The sequence below is a fragment of the Candoia aspera genome, chromosome 7 (assembly GCF_035149785.1).
Source record: "Candoia aspera isolate rCanAsp1 chromosome 7, rCanAsp1.hap2, whole genome shotgun sequence".
Classification (NCBI taxonomy): domain Eukaryota; kingdom Metazoa; phylum Chordata; class Lepidosauria; order Squamata; family Boidae; genus Candoia; species Candoia aspera.
In genome coordinates, this window is record NC_086159.1 from 35,897,725 (window position 1) to 35,916,835 (window position 19,111).

Sequence of the window (19,111 nt, forward strand, 5' to 3'; positions counted from 1 at the left end):
TAAGGGATCCACCCCAACCATTTTCAGCACAGCCATCCACTAAGCATATCCGATAGGTAGCCATCCAGCCCATTTGAAAACCTCTAACAAGCGGATTTTATTGCTTAACAGCTTTTATTCTCAAGAAATTCTGCCTAAATATTCCTTAAATTTCAATATATTCTTTGTCCTGCTCTCAGTTTCAACAAAAAACAGTCCATTGATGTAATGGTATGTGGGAATGACCTTGGGAGACTGGGTGAAGAGATGCTACCTAGGGAATGGTCATATAAGAGGGGGCATAGACCACAGATGCATAGTGGGTAGAGCATGAAGCTCAGGAGGGTCCCTCCCTAAGTTGTCAGGCTGTAAAGGCGATGGCAGGAGAATTGTACTCAGACTTGCAAGATCCTGTTAAGGTAGCTTTACAATAAAGTAGAATTAGCTTATCTGACCGTTTCCTGTCTGGTCTACCTGGTAAGGCTGACAATCCCCTCTTTTTAAAGATATTTGTAGGCAATTATTGTATCTTCTGCTATGCAAGCTAATATGTCCTACTCAAAAGTGTCCTGATAAGATTAGGTTTCCAGACCCCTTATTATATAAAGTTGCTCAAATTCATTCTCAGTTGGATGCTGGCCTTGCTGCAGGTCCCAGAGAGATGTCTGGGGCAGATTCTTGCCCTGTTATCTGGGATCAGTTTGACCCTGTTGGGCCTGAGGAAGTGGACAGGGTCCTTAGGACTGTGAGCTCTGCCACCTGCTCTTTAGATCCATGCCGCTCCTGGCTAAAGAAAACTGCCTGGGGGGATACTGTATAGGTGGGGTCTAGTGGTGGTGAATTTCTCGAGTGAGCAGGTTGTTCCTCCACCCCTTAAGGAGGCGTTCGTTTCCTTCTCCCAAAAGAACCATTACTGGATTCCACCATATTGGACAATTTTCCTCAGTATCTAACCTCCCCTTTTTGGGGAAGGTGGTTGCACAGCAGCTTCAAAGGACTTTGGATGAAGCAGATTATCTGGACCCCTTTCAGTCAGGATCCAGGCTGGAGTATGGGACAGAAATGGCATTGGTCGCACTTTTAGATGTTCTCTGGCAGGAGCAGGATGGAGGTTATGCATCCATCCTTGCTCTGCTTGACCTCTCAGTGGCCTTCAATACCACTGACCATGGTATCCTTCTGGACCGGCTCCAGAGATCGGGGTGGGTGGCACTGTATTGTGCTGGTTCTCCTCCTTTTTCTGGGGTCAATACCAGTCGGTGGTGATTGGGGGGAGAGCTCCCACCCTTGGCCCTACTATGTGGGGTTCTGCAGGGTTTGGTACTCTCTCCATGTCTATTTGACATCTACCTAAAGCCGCTGTGTGAAATCATCGGTCACCATGGGGTGCGGTATCGTTAGTATACTGATGATACCTAATTATACCTCTTTGCTCCTGGCGAATTAAGCAATGCTGTTGATGTCCTACCCCAGTGCCTGAAGGCTGTGGGGGCCTGGATGAGGAACAACAAGCTTCAGCTGAACTTGGCAAACTGAGTGGCTCTGGGTATTGGGGCCCTCTGGTTCAGGTACCAGGCCATCTTTGGTACTAAATGGAGTTGCACTGTCCCAAATAGACCTGGTGCACAACCTGGACTTGCAACTCCTGCTTGAAGAGCAGGTGACACTCATGGTTAGGAGGGCCTTTGTACAACTTCATGTTATGCACCATTTGCACCCATTCCTGAATTGGGAGGCTCTCCTTGCAGTCATTCAAGCTCTAGTCACTCTCAGGTAGACTACTGTCGTGCACTCTACATGGGGCTGCCCTTGAAGAGTATCCAGAAGCTTCAGCTGGTACAAAATGTGGTGGCATGCGTAGTTATCTGTGCCCCTAGAATGCCACACATTACACCACTGCTCCACGAGCTGCACTGATTACCAGTTTGCTTCTGGGTCTAATTCAAGGCGCTAGTTTTGATCTTCAAAGCCCTTCATGGTATGGGGCCAGGTTATCTGTCCAATTACATCTGCACATCCCATCAGGTCCAGCAGAAGAGGTATGTTGCGGGTCCCATCTGCAAAGGAGCTACATCTGGCAGCATTCAGGAGACGGGCCTTTTCTGCCATGGCATCTGCCCTATGGAACATCATTCCTCCTGAGGTAAGACTGGCCCCATCCTTGACATCCTTTCAGAAGTCCCTCAAAACATGATTGTGTTGTCAGGCTTGGGGATCTCAAGGTAATAGTAAACTAGCGAGGGGGCTATTTTGTCTATAATATCAAATCCTCTCTGCTAATCTATTAATAGTAAATACTGGTGGATGATTTTTTAATTGTAGAATTTTTTTTTAATATTGCTTACGGTTTGATTTTTATTGTATGCTGCCCAGGGTCATGTCTTGTGAGATGGGCGGCTATATAACTATGATGAATGCATAAATAAATAAATAATATTGAAAACTCTTCTCCAGCCTGTTCCAACATCTTCATATCACTTTTAAAATGTGGTGCCAAGAACTGGACCAAATATTCCTAGATCCTTCCCACACACACTACCACCAAGCTGTGCTATCCTATAGCTATGCACTTCATTTCTCTTATCCAGATGTGGAATGTAACATTTCTCACAGTTGAACATTTTCCTGTTGGATTTGTCCCACAGTTCAAGTCTGTCAAGACGATTTTGAATTGTAACTTTTGTCCCTAAGGTATTACCCCATTCTCCTAGCTGGTATGATCTGCAATTTGATAAACAAAACATTCCATATTCTAGGTAATTTATAAAAAATTGTAATAACCCTAGGCACATGTAACCCAGGGGGAACCCACTTTATACTTCCCACTTGGATTAGGCAAAAGATTTATGAATACATTTGATGTGTGCTTGTTCAAACAGTTGCAAATTACAGATTATTAACTTGGTTAAATACAGAATTCACCTACAGTATAACAACAGTAAATACAATTTGTGCTGTATAAAATTTCCAAGTATTTTAATTGCATATAGGCAGTTGTTAAAAGGGGGTTAAAAATTCCAAACTGAAATTATACTGAACTTGTTTAACTGCAACAAATGTATAGACTCCTTAAATGTCATTTTCTGTGAAGTCTCCTAAGTCAGAAATTGCATTTTAACTCAAAACAGTAACATCTGAGATACTTCTTGTGAAATAGCAGCTTATCCATGTAAACTAATGCATAGGTTATCTCAAATACTTCTGCAATAATACAAAGTCTCTTATTTTATAATTTACATAGGGTGGCTTTTGAGTTACAAGTTGCTAGTAGCATACAAAGCAACATACATGACCAACACAAAACGGCAGGATTAGTAAGATTTCTCTGCAGAAACAATGACTCTGTCAGGCCAAGACAAAGGCAATGTCACTTTCAGAATTTCTATTTTACTGCTGTCATTTTGCAGCATTACAGACGATATTACCTCTGGTTTGAAGAAGTTTTTCAGGTGTGAGAAGGACTAGATTCCATTGGCTGTAGAATTGGATCTAGAGGTTTAGATATAAGTTACAGATGAACTTATACCTGAGGAAATCTACTCCCAACCATAACTGGTTAGTATTTATATCACATTCTTACTACAAAGTGTATGTTCTCCTCTACTACCTTATGTGAAAGGTGAAAGAAGTGAGTCTCCTGTGCAAGCAGCAAGTCATGTCTGACCCTTTGGGGGGTACACTGCTTTTGCGACGTTTTCTTGGCAGCAGACTATAGAGCAGGGTGGTTTGCCATTGCCTTCCCCAGTTGTCACCTCAGCAAGCCGGGTACTCATTTTACCAACCTCGGAAGGATGGAAGGCTGAGTCGACCTGAGCCGGCTACTCGAGAATCCAGCTTCCACTGGGATTGAACTCTGGTCGTGGGGAGAGTTTTGGTTGCAATACTGCCGCCTACCACTCTGTGCCACACAAGGCTCAAAGGTAAAAGGTCCCCTGTGCAAGCACTGAATCACATCTGACCCTTTGGGGGGACGCTGCTTTCACGACGTTTTCTTGGCAAACTATAGTGGGGTGGTTTGCCATTGCCTTCCCCAGTCGTCACCTTCCCCAGCAAGATGGGTATTCATTTTACTGACCTTGGAAAGATGGAAGAGCCTCATGTGGCGCAGAGTGGTAGGTGGCAGTATTGCAACCAAAAACTATCCCCACAACCCGAGTTCAATCCCAGCGGAAGCTGGATTCTCAGGTAGCCAGCTCAGGTTGACTCAACTACCTTAGAACATGTAAATTAGGTATGTCAACTCTTTGAGGAGGTTCAGACAAGAAACCAAAACCATGATTACTAACAATACCTTTATTGTAAAGTTACAGTAACAGAATCTTCCAAGTCTGAAACCACTTCTCCCTCCCCTGCCTTTACTTTCCAGAGAACTAGAAGGGGTCCCTTCTAAGACACTTTCCACTTCCCCGTTCCTTCTGTGGGCTGAGATATCTTTTGTCTGACCGTTGTCTAGGCTGCAACTGCTCCTCTTCCTGTCTCCCAAGGTTATTCTCACAGCCCATTATAGATATAACATTTTCTTACCTGCAGATTTCCATTTGTCAAGAGGCTTTGTGATGAATCAAAAGTTGAAAAGGTCTAAATTTAGTAAAGAATAACAATATAGATTATATAGTAAGAAAGACCAGAAAACTGAAATAATAACACTATGACAGAACATAGCTTTAACCTCAATTCAAATTAATCAAATTAATCAAATAAATAAATACACCTTTCTGTATCTATATTACTGTTCCATTTTCCTATGACATTGTTCCTTTGGCTTTAAATTTGCAAATAATTATTGTTATGTTAAACAGTAGGTTGCTTATGGTCTCATAAAAAGAAAGCATAATCTTTTATTTCATTAAAAAATGAAAAAAATAAAAAATAAGCCAAGTGCTACAAGCCCTCCACTGGAAAGTATCCCAGCAAAGTAAATGGAGGGGAGCCTATTTTCCAGCATTTTAGGCTAAGAAGAAAACAAATATCTTTACCCCAACTTTTGTAGTATGTTTGTATACAGAAGACAATTTCCAGGGAATTTTCTCTCCACGATTAATGATACAGAGTTCATGAAAGGCATCAGAAAAAAATCCCAAATCTGTAAGTACTTTAATCTAAGAATAAAAAGGATAACTAATTAACATTTGTGTATATGTATGTCTGCCACACTGGATACTATTCCTTGCCCTAACTTCCACTGGCAATGAAGATCCAATAATGTAATTAATTTTCTTAGCTGTGGAACTGCTCTTAAAACAATTAGTGGTGATTCAGCTTTTTCTTATAGACAATTCCCAGAAGAAATTGTGCTGGTACAGAAAGAGTTGTAACAAGTATTTCAATGTGATCTTGTTATGCTATGTTGTTATTCCCAAGTTATTAAAGAAATGTGAAAAGCTACCACACCATTATAATTCAGAGCAAACCTTTACATGTTCATTTATGCATAATGCAATGGTATAAAACTATTCGTTAGAGGAGAGCACCACATTAAAAGTGAGTCCCTGTAATCCCCTACAATTCAAAATGTAAAGACTGTCTATTCACATTTCATATGGATAAGTTCCACTCTGAAAACAAGGTATATATTTCAGCTCTACCTTGTAGCTCTGACAATATCCTACATCCTCATCACTACAAATTTTGTTCAAAACTCATATAGTTTCTTTATTATAAAGTAAGTACTACAGGAGTAAGTCAAAGTGAAGTTATGGGATAAGTAGGACAGTTTAAGCATCTGTTCCTGAAATACATAGGTTCTCACAAGAAATCATCAGACCCCAAAGTTGAATGAAAGTCCTGAGAATTGTTTTCTCCATCCCTCATGAATACAGAATCTCGTGTTAGTGCTCTTCCAAAAGGGAAAAATAAAAATTGAACAGTATTCAGAAACCACAGATAATATGGGGATTGCTTGGCTTTAGCAAACTGTTTTCAGGGTTGACAACTTAATATCTCATGAATATCAGAATTTAGTAAGCAAGTTGCTCAACTTTTTTTTATTATATTTACCTTGAGAATCCTTCCTTCAATACATTTAATTTCACTCCGACAAATTTCAGAAACAAAGTACTGATATAATGTGAACAATGGCAAAATCTGCAAAAAAATAACACAGCTCTATAAATATTTATAGTACATATTACTTTCTTCCCCTTTTGTGGCACAATTCAAAACAATATACAGTCCAAAATATGAATAGTGGGCCTATGCAGATTGTTCAGCAAGGCATTTTGCTAATGTGCAAAGCACATCAGAATTTTCAATGGTGCAGAGAAGATACTTCCATCAAAATAATATTTAATGCAATAATCCCAGTAGAGCAGCTTGGTGGTAAAAAAAAAATGCTTTGTATGCAGCATACCCCAAGTTTAATCTCTTGCAAGTCAAAGCTAAAAAAGCATCTGCCTAAAACCTAGAGAGTCACATCAATAAGTTAAATAGACAGTGGCCTGACTTGGCATAAGGCAGCTTTCCATATTATTGAATACATCTCAAATAACTTCTGAATTAATATGCTTAGAATTTTGATTATAAACTTTTTATTTGTATTTTATAAATATAATTTTGTAAATTTTGAGTTAGCAATATGAAGCAATATTTTCCATGAAGTTCCTTCACATGATATATAAATCCATATTTGAGAAATCTATTTATCAAATAGGATAAAGAGGAATACTGAATGGATGAAGATGTAATTGTTTGGGCTACATTTTAGTGATATTATATGTAAAGAAAGTACAACCTCCTTCAAGTGAAGCTCAGTTCCTGGTGACTTCGTGGACATGTCCATCTCGGCAACAATACAAAAGCAATTTCTTATTTTCTTCTTGTTTTTGTTTAAATTTCCCAGTCTAGCCTACAGTCCTGGTACTTACTCCCACCTAAGAACTAAACAGGGCCAACCCTGCTTAGCTTCCCAACCCAGACAGATTGATCTGCTGAGACTATATACAAATAGGAGAATGGGCAAGAAAATCAGTTCAAGAATATATTGGAGAAAATACAGTCTTACATGACAAATCTTATAAACTTTATGATTTATAAACTATGTCTACAGCTTATACATATAACTTAGTATATTTAGTTGGTAGCAGGTATGTCTATTCTAAGTAAGCACACATAGGAACAGGTACATAACTAAAAAGGATGCATAACTGTATATACTGACTGTATGGTCCCATGTAGTTATGAGTGAAAAATCATGTCAATCAATATTATAAGTCATGCCTCTAAAAATTATAAATAATTACCATATCCTTTATAATACTTACTACTAGATTTTGCCTTCTGCAATGCAATTCATACAGAACAAAACTGAGACTTGCAGTAACTGTTGCAATATCAGCTCTATAGTAATCCACAAATAAATCAACGCCAGGAATTAATATGTCTGTTTCATATTGTGCAAAGTCACAATCAGCTTTAGGATGTGGTAGTGAAGCTCTAAACAAAGACTGAAATGCAGAATAATTACAATGTTCAAATTCTATATAAGTTTAAACACATTTAGTGAATTTCTAATGTCTGAAATGCTTGAGATGAAACCGAATATAATACTGAGCCTACAATAAATGGAACCAAGGCATGTCATCAGACTGCCTTACTTTCTAATTATAAATTATTTTTATTAACTAACTATGCGTTAGTTAATAAAGGACAAAAATCATACTGAGACGGTATTCCAACTCTAGTCCTTTATTGTTCTTAACCTACAGGCAGAATCTTGCCAGACTGAGGTATCTACCCTAACCTAAGAGAAATAACCCAAAAGGGCTCTAGGGAGGGGCTGCCTTGAACTTCTTAACCATCCCAGCAACAGAGTCTGGGCTGTGTAGTCTTTTATCAGTCTGGAATGTTAACTCCCCCTGGGAACCAGCAACAGTGCTGGAATCCACCACACTATGAAATCAAAGAGGTTTTTAAAGGCTAATCAGTTAATACAACTATTTAGTTTCAAACACATATTAGATTTCTACTACGGCGCTCCAAAACATCTAAAAGAAGTGTCTGCACATGCATGCACTGATAATACCTCCTGGGATCTTCAGAAAAACAAAATGGCTGTGCAACCACACATACTCAGACAGGATGAGTTTCCAAGCTGGTGCACAAATCTTCCAATTACATCAGTGCTTCCAAGGGAGGTACTTTGCTCTCACTAATGCACTTCAGAAAGCACCTTTTTCAAATACTTTGCACATTCCTATTGCTGATAACTTTCCCCTTCAAAGATTAGAGGAAGGCATAAATTGATCAGCTACATTTGACCTGATACTAGCTAGTAGGAAAGACATAATCAAGAAAGTGGAAGAAGCAAAATCAGTAATGCCAGCATTCTCTGGTTACTTTCTTCCAGTGTCCAAGTAACCAGAGAATGCTGGTGTTATTGATTTTAAGGTAAACTAAAACGGAATGTAATCAAACTGATAGCTTCATTATCAGAACAAAGATAAGTATAATTATTGCCAAAGAAGATAAGGTAGGCATTTAATTCTATTTTTAAAATCCTAACTATAGAAATGGAAGGAAGGCAGGCAGGCAGGCAGGCAGGCTCTCTGGAAAGGCTATTCCAAAAGTAAGACCCTAAAACTGTGAAGGTCTTCTCCTTGAAGCTATCCAATTAACTTCATTTGGCAGGACATTCAGGGGAAGGCCTTTAAGGAAGACCAGAGTGCCCCAAGTTGGAAACTACAGGATATTATTGTGCCTAAAGATATACCAACTCTAATTCAGGTTTTTAAAGATCAGCATCAACATCCTGAATTGGGCCCAGAAATAGTTTGAGAGCTAATACTCTGCAAAATAGTAGTATCATATAATCATATCAGTCAGTCCCAATTTATAATTTCAAAACTGTATTTCAGGCTAACTAAACTTTCCAAATCTTTTTCAAAGTTAACCCCACATGCAACACATAGTAGAAATGCAACAATGAGGTTACCAGAACATGTGTAACTGGTGCCAGAAAGACCTGTATATCATTTAAAGCTCATAAATGATGCTCCCAGCCACCAAGGCCACTAATAAATGGAAACTGCATCCCTGATCTTTTATGGAAGAAACAGGCAGTATACAGTTAGTATACTGTAAGTAAACTGTAAGTGTATACATCTACTTACCTACTTGATCATATCTCTGTATAAGTAACTCCTGAGGAAGGTTCTAGAGCCAAAAACCTTAACATTAATCAACATAAGATTTCTCTGGAACCCCTTAAAGACCATGTCTTGGCAACCTGCCCTGTTTCAATTACCACTTTATTGACTTTTATCAACATCTGTATTACTGTAAAAAGATTTTGCACAAAACATGTGTAAATCCTGCTCATTCCACAATATCCCATGGAGTGGGCACTGGAATCCCAACAGACTACTTGCTGATCCATGGATTGAATTCTGCCAACTGGATTGTAAAGTATATACTGCACTACAAAGCAAAGTACTGAGCACTTAATCCACATTATCAGCTTTAAGAGCACTAATATTTGTTTGTGGAATTATAAAGTATTCTATATTCGTTTCTTCTCTAATAAGTACTGGCTGATTCCTTCAACTGGTCTATCTATTGACTTTGCCTATACAAACAACAGCATATTGCTTAAGAGATATTTGGATAAGAATTATGATAATAACTGCTTTATCTGTAATGTAGCTCCATGCTGTTACCAATTAATGTTATTTGATAGCAAAGTATTCTCCTGCTTTTCCATAATAAATAAATAAATTTATGTAGACTTACAATAAATAGCACCAAGCATATCAACATCTATTTGTATACATCCACATTCACTGTATCACAGCACAATTTTCTATTTGCAGTTCAATAACAAAAGTTTATCTACTGATTAACAGATAATGTCTAATTGTTAAGACATATATTAATTACCTTGAAGAGGACAGCTGATAAAATGCAGGATTTTGTTCTTAGTTTAACATTATATTGTAATGAATGCCTAAATGCAAAAACCAAACAATATAGTAAAAACAATGTAGTCTGTGACTGATTTAAAATACCCTATTTTTGTAAAAAAAAACAACAAAACTTAAATATTTGAGCTTTCAAATAAAGGCATTTCTTTCACAGATTTAATCAGATATTGATGTATAATAACTGGTCAGTATCTTGGTTTCATATAATTTGTACTAATTAAGATCTCTGAATACAATGTACATAGTCAAGAAGATGCTAAGGGATTGAGATTCGGGAGCAATCATGTAACCATGGAGACACTGTGACAGGTGCAAGTTCCAAGACCAGTCGTAAACGTACTTTTTCAGTGCCACTGTAACTTGGCAGTCACTGAATGAGGCAGTCAGTCATTAAGGACTACCTATATATTTATTATGTATAACTCTTATCGCATTTATATATTTATTTAGCATTTCTGAGGACTTCAGCTGTATCTGCATTCTGTTTCAACTCACTATTTATATTTCCAAATTTATTATTTATATTTCCAAACTTACTATTTATATTTCCTTTTCATGGAAATCCAAAATGTAAATTTAAAATGTAAAAATTTTATTCTGCCCACCAAAAATTTTTATAAGATCATGTGACAATGAAAAGGTACAATAGAAACATAACATGAAATATGATTGTAGGGTAATTTTTTTCTGGTTGGAACAGAAGAACAGAGGAAGTACTTGTAATAAATGATATATGTATAAATCATTGGTCTGAATTTCTCTGAAATTATATCATTAAGTGAGAAAATTAAATTATAGATTAGCAAATAGAAAAAATACTCACTGAGCTATTTTAGCTGCTAAGATTGCTCCTTGTAAGCAACCCCAAATTCCAGCCTGAGAAATAAACTTCTCAGAGTAAACTTGAGATGTTTTTGACAAGTTACCAGTGGCTTTCTCCAATGAACCATCTAATTCTTGCCACTGATGAAGTGCATCACCCATTTTGAGAGCTGCATCAAGGCCTTGACACCAGCATTTGAAAGCAACTCTGAGATACATTAAAAATTATATTACTGATGTTCAAATGGAAGGCAAAAAGACAATATTTTATTTTGCATCATATCTCTATGGTCAAATACAGTAGGATTAAAAATGTGACAGGAAGCAAACAAAGCAAAACAAAATCTGGATCATCAATTTTGCCGATCTCTAAATAAACTAGAAAATATTACACAGGCACTTAGTCTATTTTATGTGTTCTTTCAGGTAGATGAGTTATATGGAATGCCATGTTATCTTCTCCATTTATTTTAAAAGTAGTAAGAGTAACTAGAGGGAAAAAACATTCCATTAGTATTTAATGTGTTTATATATTTAAAAAAAACTTATAGTTCTAGAAACAATAAATCTCTCTTAAAAATTGCCCACTGCAATCAGCTTTATCTTTTGGTAGAAAACTATGAGCAGCTTAAGAAGGATGGTTTTTAACCAGAATCATAACCAGAGAGAAAAGGAGATGAATAGTTGCTATTTAATAAGTAGTTGCAGCTTTTAAAGCAAAGCTAAGGAAGAAAATAAAAACACAGAAGTCTATAAAGCATAGTTAGAGAACTTAAACAGAGGCTCAAATATGTAACATGGAACAAATGCATCATTACTTCCAGGTAAAAGAAAACTGATAGGTGAACACTGCATTTTTCTCCAGCATCCACTAGTATTTCCATATGAACTTTATAGCAGTGGCAATGTGTTTAAATAGTATTATTAGGATAATGAAGCTATTTGATTTTAATTCATAAAAATCAAATAGCAAATGGAAGAAATGAATTAATGACCAGATGTTTGAGAGGTATGGTTAAAATTTATATAATTTTGGATATTTCAAAATAGTATTGTCATTTTGCTGCAGGATATAGACTACTTTAAATAAATTGACTAACTGACTGACATATGATCTTTTGCTACACTCTTTATTTTTTAAATACAAGATTGGCGAAGGAGTTAATTTTCAGTGTTTTGTGAAGCTAGACATTGGCTAAATGCTCTGCAATTCTTCTATGGTCCAGGTAAATTATTCTGTACACTTAAGTGCATTTATTTATTACACTTATCACCACCACTCCTCCTATAGCTAATACCCCATCAACTATGTGTCAGTAAACATCTGGTCATTAATTCATTTCTTCCATTTGCAACTGCCAAAACAGTATAATCTAGACACAAGAAGAAGGTATCAGAAAATTTATATGAATATTTGCAGAAATATAAAATTCTTTAGAGAACAAAAAAATCTAAAATGCTGTAAACAAAAATGCAAAACAAGTACAGTCCAAGGATGTTAAAGCTCACTCAATAGCTGAACAAAACTCAAAGAAAAGAAGGAGAAAGGGAGATGACAAGAAATGGAGCCGGGGTACTACCTGGCAAATAATTGAAAGAATGAGCTTGGAACAGTCCAACTATCAGACAAGCAGGAGAAGCTAGCTAAGGAAGAAGGCAAGAGCATAAATCAGATAAGGGAAATAGAAAATGAGTAGTAATGGTTTTTTTTACATTTTTTAAAAATTTATCTTTCACTCCTTCAAAGGAACAAACAAAAGAGAATGGAAGAAAAGACAAACAGGAATTTATAAGCGTGAAATACCTGTTTTTATAATTCTGATGAAAATTGTGGACTTTGTAGGTCCCATTATTAGATAATTTCTCTACAACCATTATACATTTTACTAATCTTACAAAATGTAGATTGAAATGGACAATAACGGATGTTATTACCTTTTGTTTCCTGTGAAAAAATGCAGATTTCCAAGTTCATGAAAAGCCTGGACCATAAGACCATGCTGATTATTTGTTTGAAGAGTTTCTGTTTTTCATCAGTTTGAGGGGAAAACATTTGAATATTTAATAGTAAATATATTTAGAGAAATAAACTTAAATGTGTTTGGGTTAAAATAAATTGCTGTGTTTCTTCTATATTATTTAGTTTACCATTTTTGTATACTGCCCAATCACAAAACTGAGGGTAGTACAACGCACATTTTTTAAAAAGCAAGTAATACTCTATCCTCAGTTGAAACAGTCATAAGCTAACCCCATGGTTGCCACAATCACCCTATGGGCCAAAGGTTCGCTGAAATGAAATGGTTTTCAAGGCTTTCCAGAAATAGGGTAGAGTCAGGGCCCATCATACTTCCAGGGCAGTGTATTTCAGACTGTGGGGACTATTGTAAGTCTGTTAGCATTTTGCAATTTCTCTCTCTCTCTCTTTGCATTTTCTATAATACCAAAATACAAAATATTTTAAAGCCAACTATTTTGCATTCAAAATGTCCCATTTCAAGTTTAGTGTAACACACACACAAAAAAACCCTCTTGAATTAAAAATGGGTTGTTGCAATAATTGTGGAAGTGTGTTGAGCTTCAAACAGAGCTATTTTGTTCCTGAAACAATTCTGCAATGATTGAGGTGGATGTTTTACCCTGTAAACAATTGTTTCAAATTAAAAACAGTTGTTTTGAATTTAAAAAATGGTTGAATTGGAAATACTTTGCACACCATTAGAAGTACATGTATTTTTGTGGTGATTTGGCTGGGAAGCCTGCTATCTTTGTCTATTAACTATTGTTAGATAAAACATAGTAACAACTATGAAATCAAGAAACAAAAGAGAGGAAAAAGGAAAGCAAAGTCCTTTCTTTGAGTCTGCTGGAACTCCAGTTTCAGTCTGCTGAAACACCGGCTCCTTACTGTCTTCCTCTCTCTTAACTATTTTAAAATGCTAAAATCTCTGCATGCTCAAGTTTCCTGTTAGATCATATGGTAAATCAAAGTATGAAAAAGAATGGATTATAAACTTACCAAGTGTTCGTTCGTATGAAGAGATCACCACTGGCAGTTTTGACTGGGGAATGGATTTGCTTTGAACCATACTGAGGCAACTAAAACTTTCTTCTGAAAGATCAGGTGGTTCTGGTTGATATGTCAACTCAGCTAGCGTAGCAAATCCCACTTTTCCACGTGAGGTCCTCTGATTTGTATTTATTGCTGTATTTAACCTTCCAGAAGATTCTAGATTTATAAAGTAGATTTAATAAAAATATCTTAGCTGTCCTTACAGATTAGAAATTCTGAATACAGTATTAGCTATTAGTTTCCAGAGAGATTCATACTTAAACCAGGTACATTTATAATGTACCGGTAGTCCTCACTTAACCACCGTACATTTAATGATGGTACAAAGTTACAATGGCCTTGGAAAAAGTGCTTTATGGCCTGTACTCACCTGTCACAAACCATCAGACCACCCCACAGTCATGTGATCGCAATTTGGGCACTTGGCAGCCAGCTTGCATTTATGACCAGTTGCAGCATCCTGAGGTCACATGATCGTGATTTGTGAACTTTTTTGCCGGTTTCTGGCAAAAAATGTCCATTGGAGAAGCTGGATTCGCTTAATGACCATGGTGATTTGCTTAACAACCTATGACTCACTTAACTGTGGTGATTTGCTTAACAACCATTGTAAAAATGATCATAAAATCAGGTCCAGTCACACGCTGACTCACTTAACAACACACCGCTTAACAACCAATTTTCCGGTCCCTATTGTGGTCGAGTGAGGACTACCTGTATAACTGATTTTAATTAAATTTAAGGCATTAGAGAACACCTATGCTATCATATGCTCCCTTCCCTAGATCTCTTCCCTTATACAAATTTTATCTTCCTCAACTTGTGAAGAGATGATGTAGCACTGTTATATCTATGAAAAGGGAGTAGTTTGGCATCCCCAAACCAAGTTTCATTGGTTTACATCCCCAAAACAAGTTTCATTGGTTTACATTAACCAATGGAGTAAAATAAGAAGGGATTTTCAAAACAAGCTGGAAGAGTAATTGCTGGGGCCCAATTACATCCCATCAAAAATAATTGATGGCCCAAGATTATGTAACATTTTCAACAATCTTTACAGATTTGATGCTCAAAAGTGTGTAGAGCAGCAACTGCATGCAGCACCCCTCAGCCCAGCTCTACCATCTCCAAGGGGCTACATTCTTCAAGGTCTGGGTAAGAAGAGGCTAATCCTCTTGACATTTTTTCTTTCAGGCTCCAGAAGTTTTCAAAGGGATGGGTGGGGTATTTGGTCCAGGCCTGGATCAGTTGGTAGGCCAGCTACATGGGGCTGACCATTATGAGATAGAATGGGATAACCACTTCAGGGGTGGAATGATTGCTGGTGGCTATGTCATATTTTGTACAATTTTTTAGTTTATGCGCCTGGGAGAATCTTCCAATAATATCACAGTGAATAGGAGGTTATTTGTGCTCATCCATAAACTTCATGAGAATTCCTGGATGATGGTGCAGTGCCTTTTGTTTATACAATGTATTTCAATTTTTCTTCAAACAGTTCTTAGACCTCTCCTGTCTGGCTCTGTTGATCACCTGTTTTTGCTGTCTTTCCCATCTCTTCAAACTGCCTCTGTAAAATCTCAGGTATAATCCCAGTTGGTTGATCAGTCAGCGATCCCCTCCTACCTTTTTTCACTGCTTTTCTATTAGTGGCCATCTCTCTGTGTCTTGATTTATAATCCAAAAAATAAGAATGTCAAAAAAAGATCAGCCAAATTTTACCTATTTTTCCCCTTTTTTGTATTTCTTAAATCTTGCACTTTCACAATGATCCCTTGAAGCCTCTGTGCTTCTACTCTCATACAGCCTCAGCACTTCTATAATGGTCCCTTATCCCTATTGTTTAAGAAGGCTGACCAGTCATTTTCCTCAGTGAACCACTTTTCTTTTTGCAGCGTGAATGGCAAGCCCCAAGCTGGCCCAGGAGCATGGCAGGAGGGGCTTTTTGGCATGCCACAAGTCTGGGGCTGCAAAAAGCTGCCCTGGAGTCACAATGCAGTGCAAAGCCTAGCCCCAGCCCCACCCACCGTGCCTCCTCAGCAGTGGGAGCAGGAAGACGGTGAAGGTCAGCTGGGGCAGCGGAGGACAAGGCGGCAGGGGCCTCAGAGCTCAGGGTGGTGAGAGCAACTGAGGCTGGGACTGGGATGGGGGGCTGTGGTTTCCAGGGGAGTGGCAAGCAGCCCCAGAACCACACAGTTCTCAGGCTGCTTGCCGCCCCACAAGGCAGGGTGCAGGTTGGCCAAAAGGGCAGAGATGGTGGGAGATGGGTGGGTGGGTGGAGTTGGGGGCAATCCCTTATCTTACTGAGGCTCAGGGCTGGGAGAGACCAAGCCTGGGATGACTTAGATTGGGATGGGTCCTTGGCTAACAACCAGTAACATTCGCTTAATGATGGCAACAGAGATAGCTGGGATTGCCGTTGCTAAGCGATGAGGTCATCTGACATCTTGCTTTATGACCGCATCGCTTAGCAACTGAAATTCCAGTTTCAATTGTGGTCATAAGTCGAGGACTGCCTATATTTATTTATTTTATTTATTGCATTTTTCCACCGCCCATCTCAACAATGGCTCTATCTGCACAATTAAGAGAAAGACTTAATATAAATAAAAAGTACCATAAATAGAATATAATAAAACAAAATTTGAAAATGAATTATGTACAAAATGAACATATTATTGCTAAAATGTATAAACTTTTGCTGAGATTTGAAATGGAAGAAGAGCAAGTTAAAGAATGTATGGTAAAATGCGCCAAGAACTTTGGTTATAATATTCAAATGGATCAGTGGGAAAGAAAGTGGTTAAAAGGTTTGAAATTCACATTAGCTTACAATTTAAAAAAGAACTTTTATAATACTGTTGGTAAATGACACCAGAGAAATTGTCTAAGATGTATACAGGTACTTCTAATTACTGCTGGAAATGTGAACAACACGAAGGGACATTTTATCACGCATGATGGACTTGTGAAAAAGCGAAAAGTTACTGGACACAAATACATATAGTGATGCAAAGAGTTTTAAAACTTAATATTCAGATGAAACTGGAATTTTTCTTACTAGGACTTCTGGACAGTCAACTAGAAAAGGCTCATGGACGACTGGTTTTATATGTGGTAACTGTACTGAGGCTATTATATGCACAGAGATGGAAGAAATACCCATAATGGAGGAATGGATCGTAAAGATGGCAGAGCTTGCAGAACTGGCTTACCTGACTTATTATTTATTTAATTCTTATCCCGCCTTTATTATTTTTTATAAATAACTCAAGGTGGCGAACATATGGACTTTTTGCTAAGAACTGATAAAAGTGAACGGGTGATTTCAGGATTTATTGATTAAAAAGGTTTGTTTATATGAAGAAGGGAACCATGATATGAAATTTGGGAGGGTGGAGATGGTAATTATTATGTTTATAACCACTGCAGAGATTATTGGAAGTCACTTTTTCTCTTTCTTTCTCTTTGTTATCTTTTATTTTTTATTTTATTCTTTTATATTTCTTTTTTTTCCACTCTTCCTTTTACATTTCCATAATTTTTTAATCTCATGTAAAATTTTCTTTCAATAAAAATTATAAATATAGTCCAGATGGGAGATTCCACAGAAAGTCATGGAGAATGACAGGGCTAAGATCCTGTGGGACTTCCAGATCCAGATTGACAAGCAGATACTGGCCAATCAACCAGACATTGTAGTAGTAGACAAGGACCAGAAGACAGCAGTGGTAATAGATGTACTGTAGTGGTGCCAAGTGACAGCAACATCAGGAAGAAGGAGTATGAGAAGCTGGAGAAGTACCAGGGCCTGAAGGAGGAACTAGAGAGGATGTGGAAAGTGAAGGCCAAAGTAGTCCCAGTGGTGGTAGGAGCACTCAGGACTGTGACTCCTAAATTGGGAGAGTTGGTCCAGTGGATCCCAGATCAGAGCTCCCAGATCAGATCTCTCTGTCCAGAAGAGTGCAGTGCTAGAAACAGCTAAGATACTGCACAAAACCCTCAAACTCCCATAAGGAGTTTGACACATACCACCCCATAGGGGTGAGAAATACTTTTTTGAATAATCACCTATTTTAGCTGCAGCTGTATATTCAGTCCATTATCTATATCTATGCATTATGCTTATAGGTACATTTACTGATTATTGATTCTTATTATATTTGCATAACACCTTTAATAATGCAGATAGCCAGCTATTGTAATTGTTTTTTTTTTACTCTTTAGCCTTTAAATCATAATTACTCCTTTATATTCCACTCAATACTACACTATTATACTCCTTCAGGCATAAATAAACATATTTATTTATATCTTTCAGTGATATAATGATTTTATATTTCATGCTAGCTATTTTTATTACTCTAAGTCATCACTCTATAGTTTTACCAAAACTTTATAAGTTTTAGTTATATTCATTCCTGTGTTGAAAATCTTAAACTTTTGTTGTATTAGTATCATGATTTTATAGTTTGTGCTAATAATTAAAACATTTTAGTCAATTTCTATAGTACACAGGTTACACTATTCAACAGGACAGCTGTAACCCTATTTGTCAAAGCTTTGTTTTCCTGGTCAATGATGAAAATAAAAAAGAGTCTTGACTTGACTTGTAGCAAGAGTACTGATTGGAACAGGCATTATGAACATATGCCAATTCTTTATGATCTTTATTAGCTTTCAGTTGGAAAGAACACAAAAAAGTCTTCACTGAGTTTTATTCATAGTTATTAGGTACTCCTGTTCTAGATCTCTGAAATGCTCAGGGTTTTTACCTATGGACATCTTTATAATATATATTATTTTATACAACTGCCCAAATATATTTGAAAATACTTTAAAGTAATGTAAATCCATTCAATCAGTGTATAATTTTCAGATAGGACATCTTTGTATTTTTTATCAGGTTCATAAAATATTTTCTCAGAAACCAAGAGGACATGCAGGTCTCTTTACAGAAACTCTCTAAATCAAAAGACTGCTCTTTCTTTAAAGAAAAAAAAACTATTTCATAAGGCAGCGTTAGAAGAGTTTTCTTACTTGAAAAATGCAATAAAAATTTCAAACAACTTCTCTGAAACTTTCATTATATTTTTCAAATATTAAAATTACCACAAATTTCCCTTTTTAAAAAGTCAAAATTTGAAGGAACCTAATATTTTGGTAAAACAATGCTTGAGGAATTATAGACCTCCAAGTCTTTCTGTAAAGGAATCTGAGAGCTGTAACTGTGTAACAGCTGTGCCATTCTACTGATGGAATGGCATTTGGTTATATCTTTCAGGAACATCAGTGTTAAGTATAACCAATTTACTTCTTT

At 37.0% G+C, this 19,111-nt stretch overlaps 1 protein-coding gene across 1 annotated transcript in view; it reads right to left on the reverse strand.

Annotated features, from left to right (window-relative positions):
- Positions 1-19,111, reverse strand: part of CFAP54 (cilia and flagella associated protein 54) — a 165,989-nt gene that overhangs the window by 42,710 nt on the left and 104,168 nt on the right. The window contains exons 42-49 of the mRNA XM_063309328.1: positions 13,738-13,947; positions 12,654-12,741; positions 10,720-10,926; positions 9,853-9,919; positions 7,239-7,421; positions 5,977-6,063; positions 4,956-5,078; positions 4,504-4,557 (exon numbers count right to left, since the gene is read on the reverse strand). Coding sequence (XP_063165398.1) covers positions 4,504-4,557; positions 4,956-5,078; positions 5,977-6,063; positions 7,239-7,421; positions 9,853-9,919; positions 10,720-10,926; positions 12,654-12,741; positions 13,738-13,947 — 1,019 coding nt within the window. The remainder of the gene's footprint in view (positions 1-4,503; positions 4,558-4,955; positions 5,079-5,976; positions 6,064-7,238; positions 7,422-9,852; positions 9,920-10,719; positions 10,927-12,653; positions 12,742-13,737; positions 13,948-19,111) is intronic.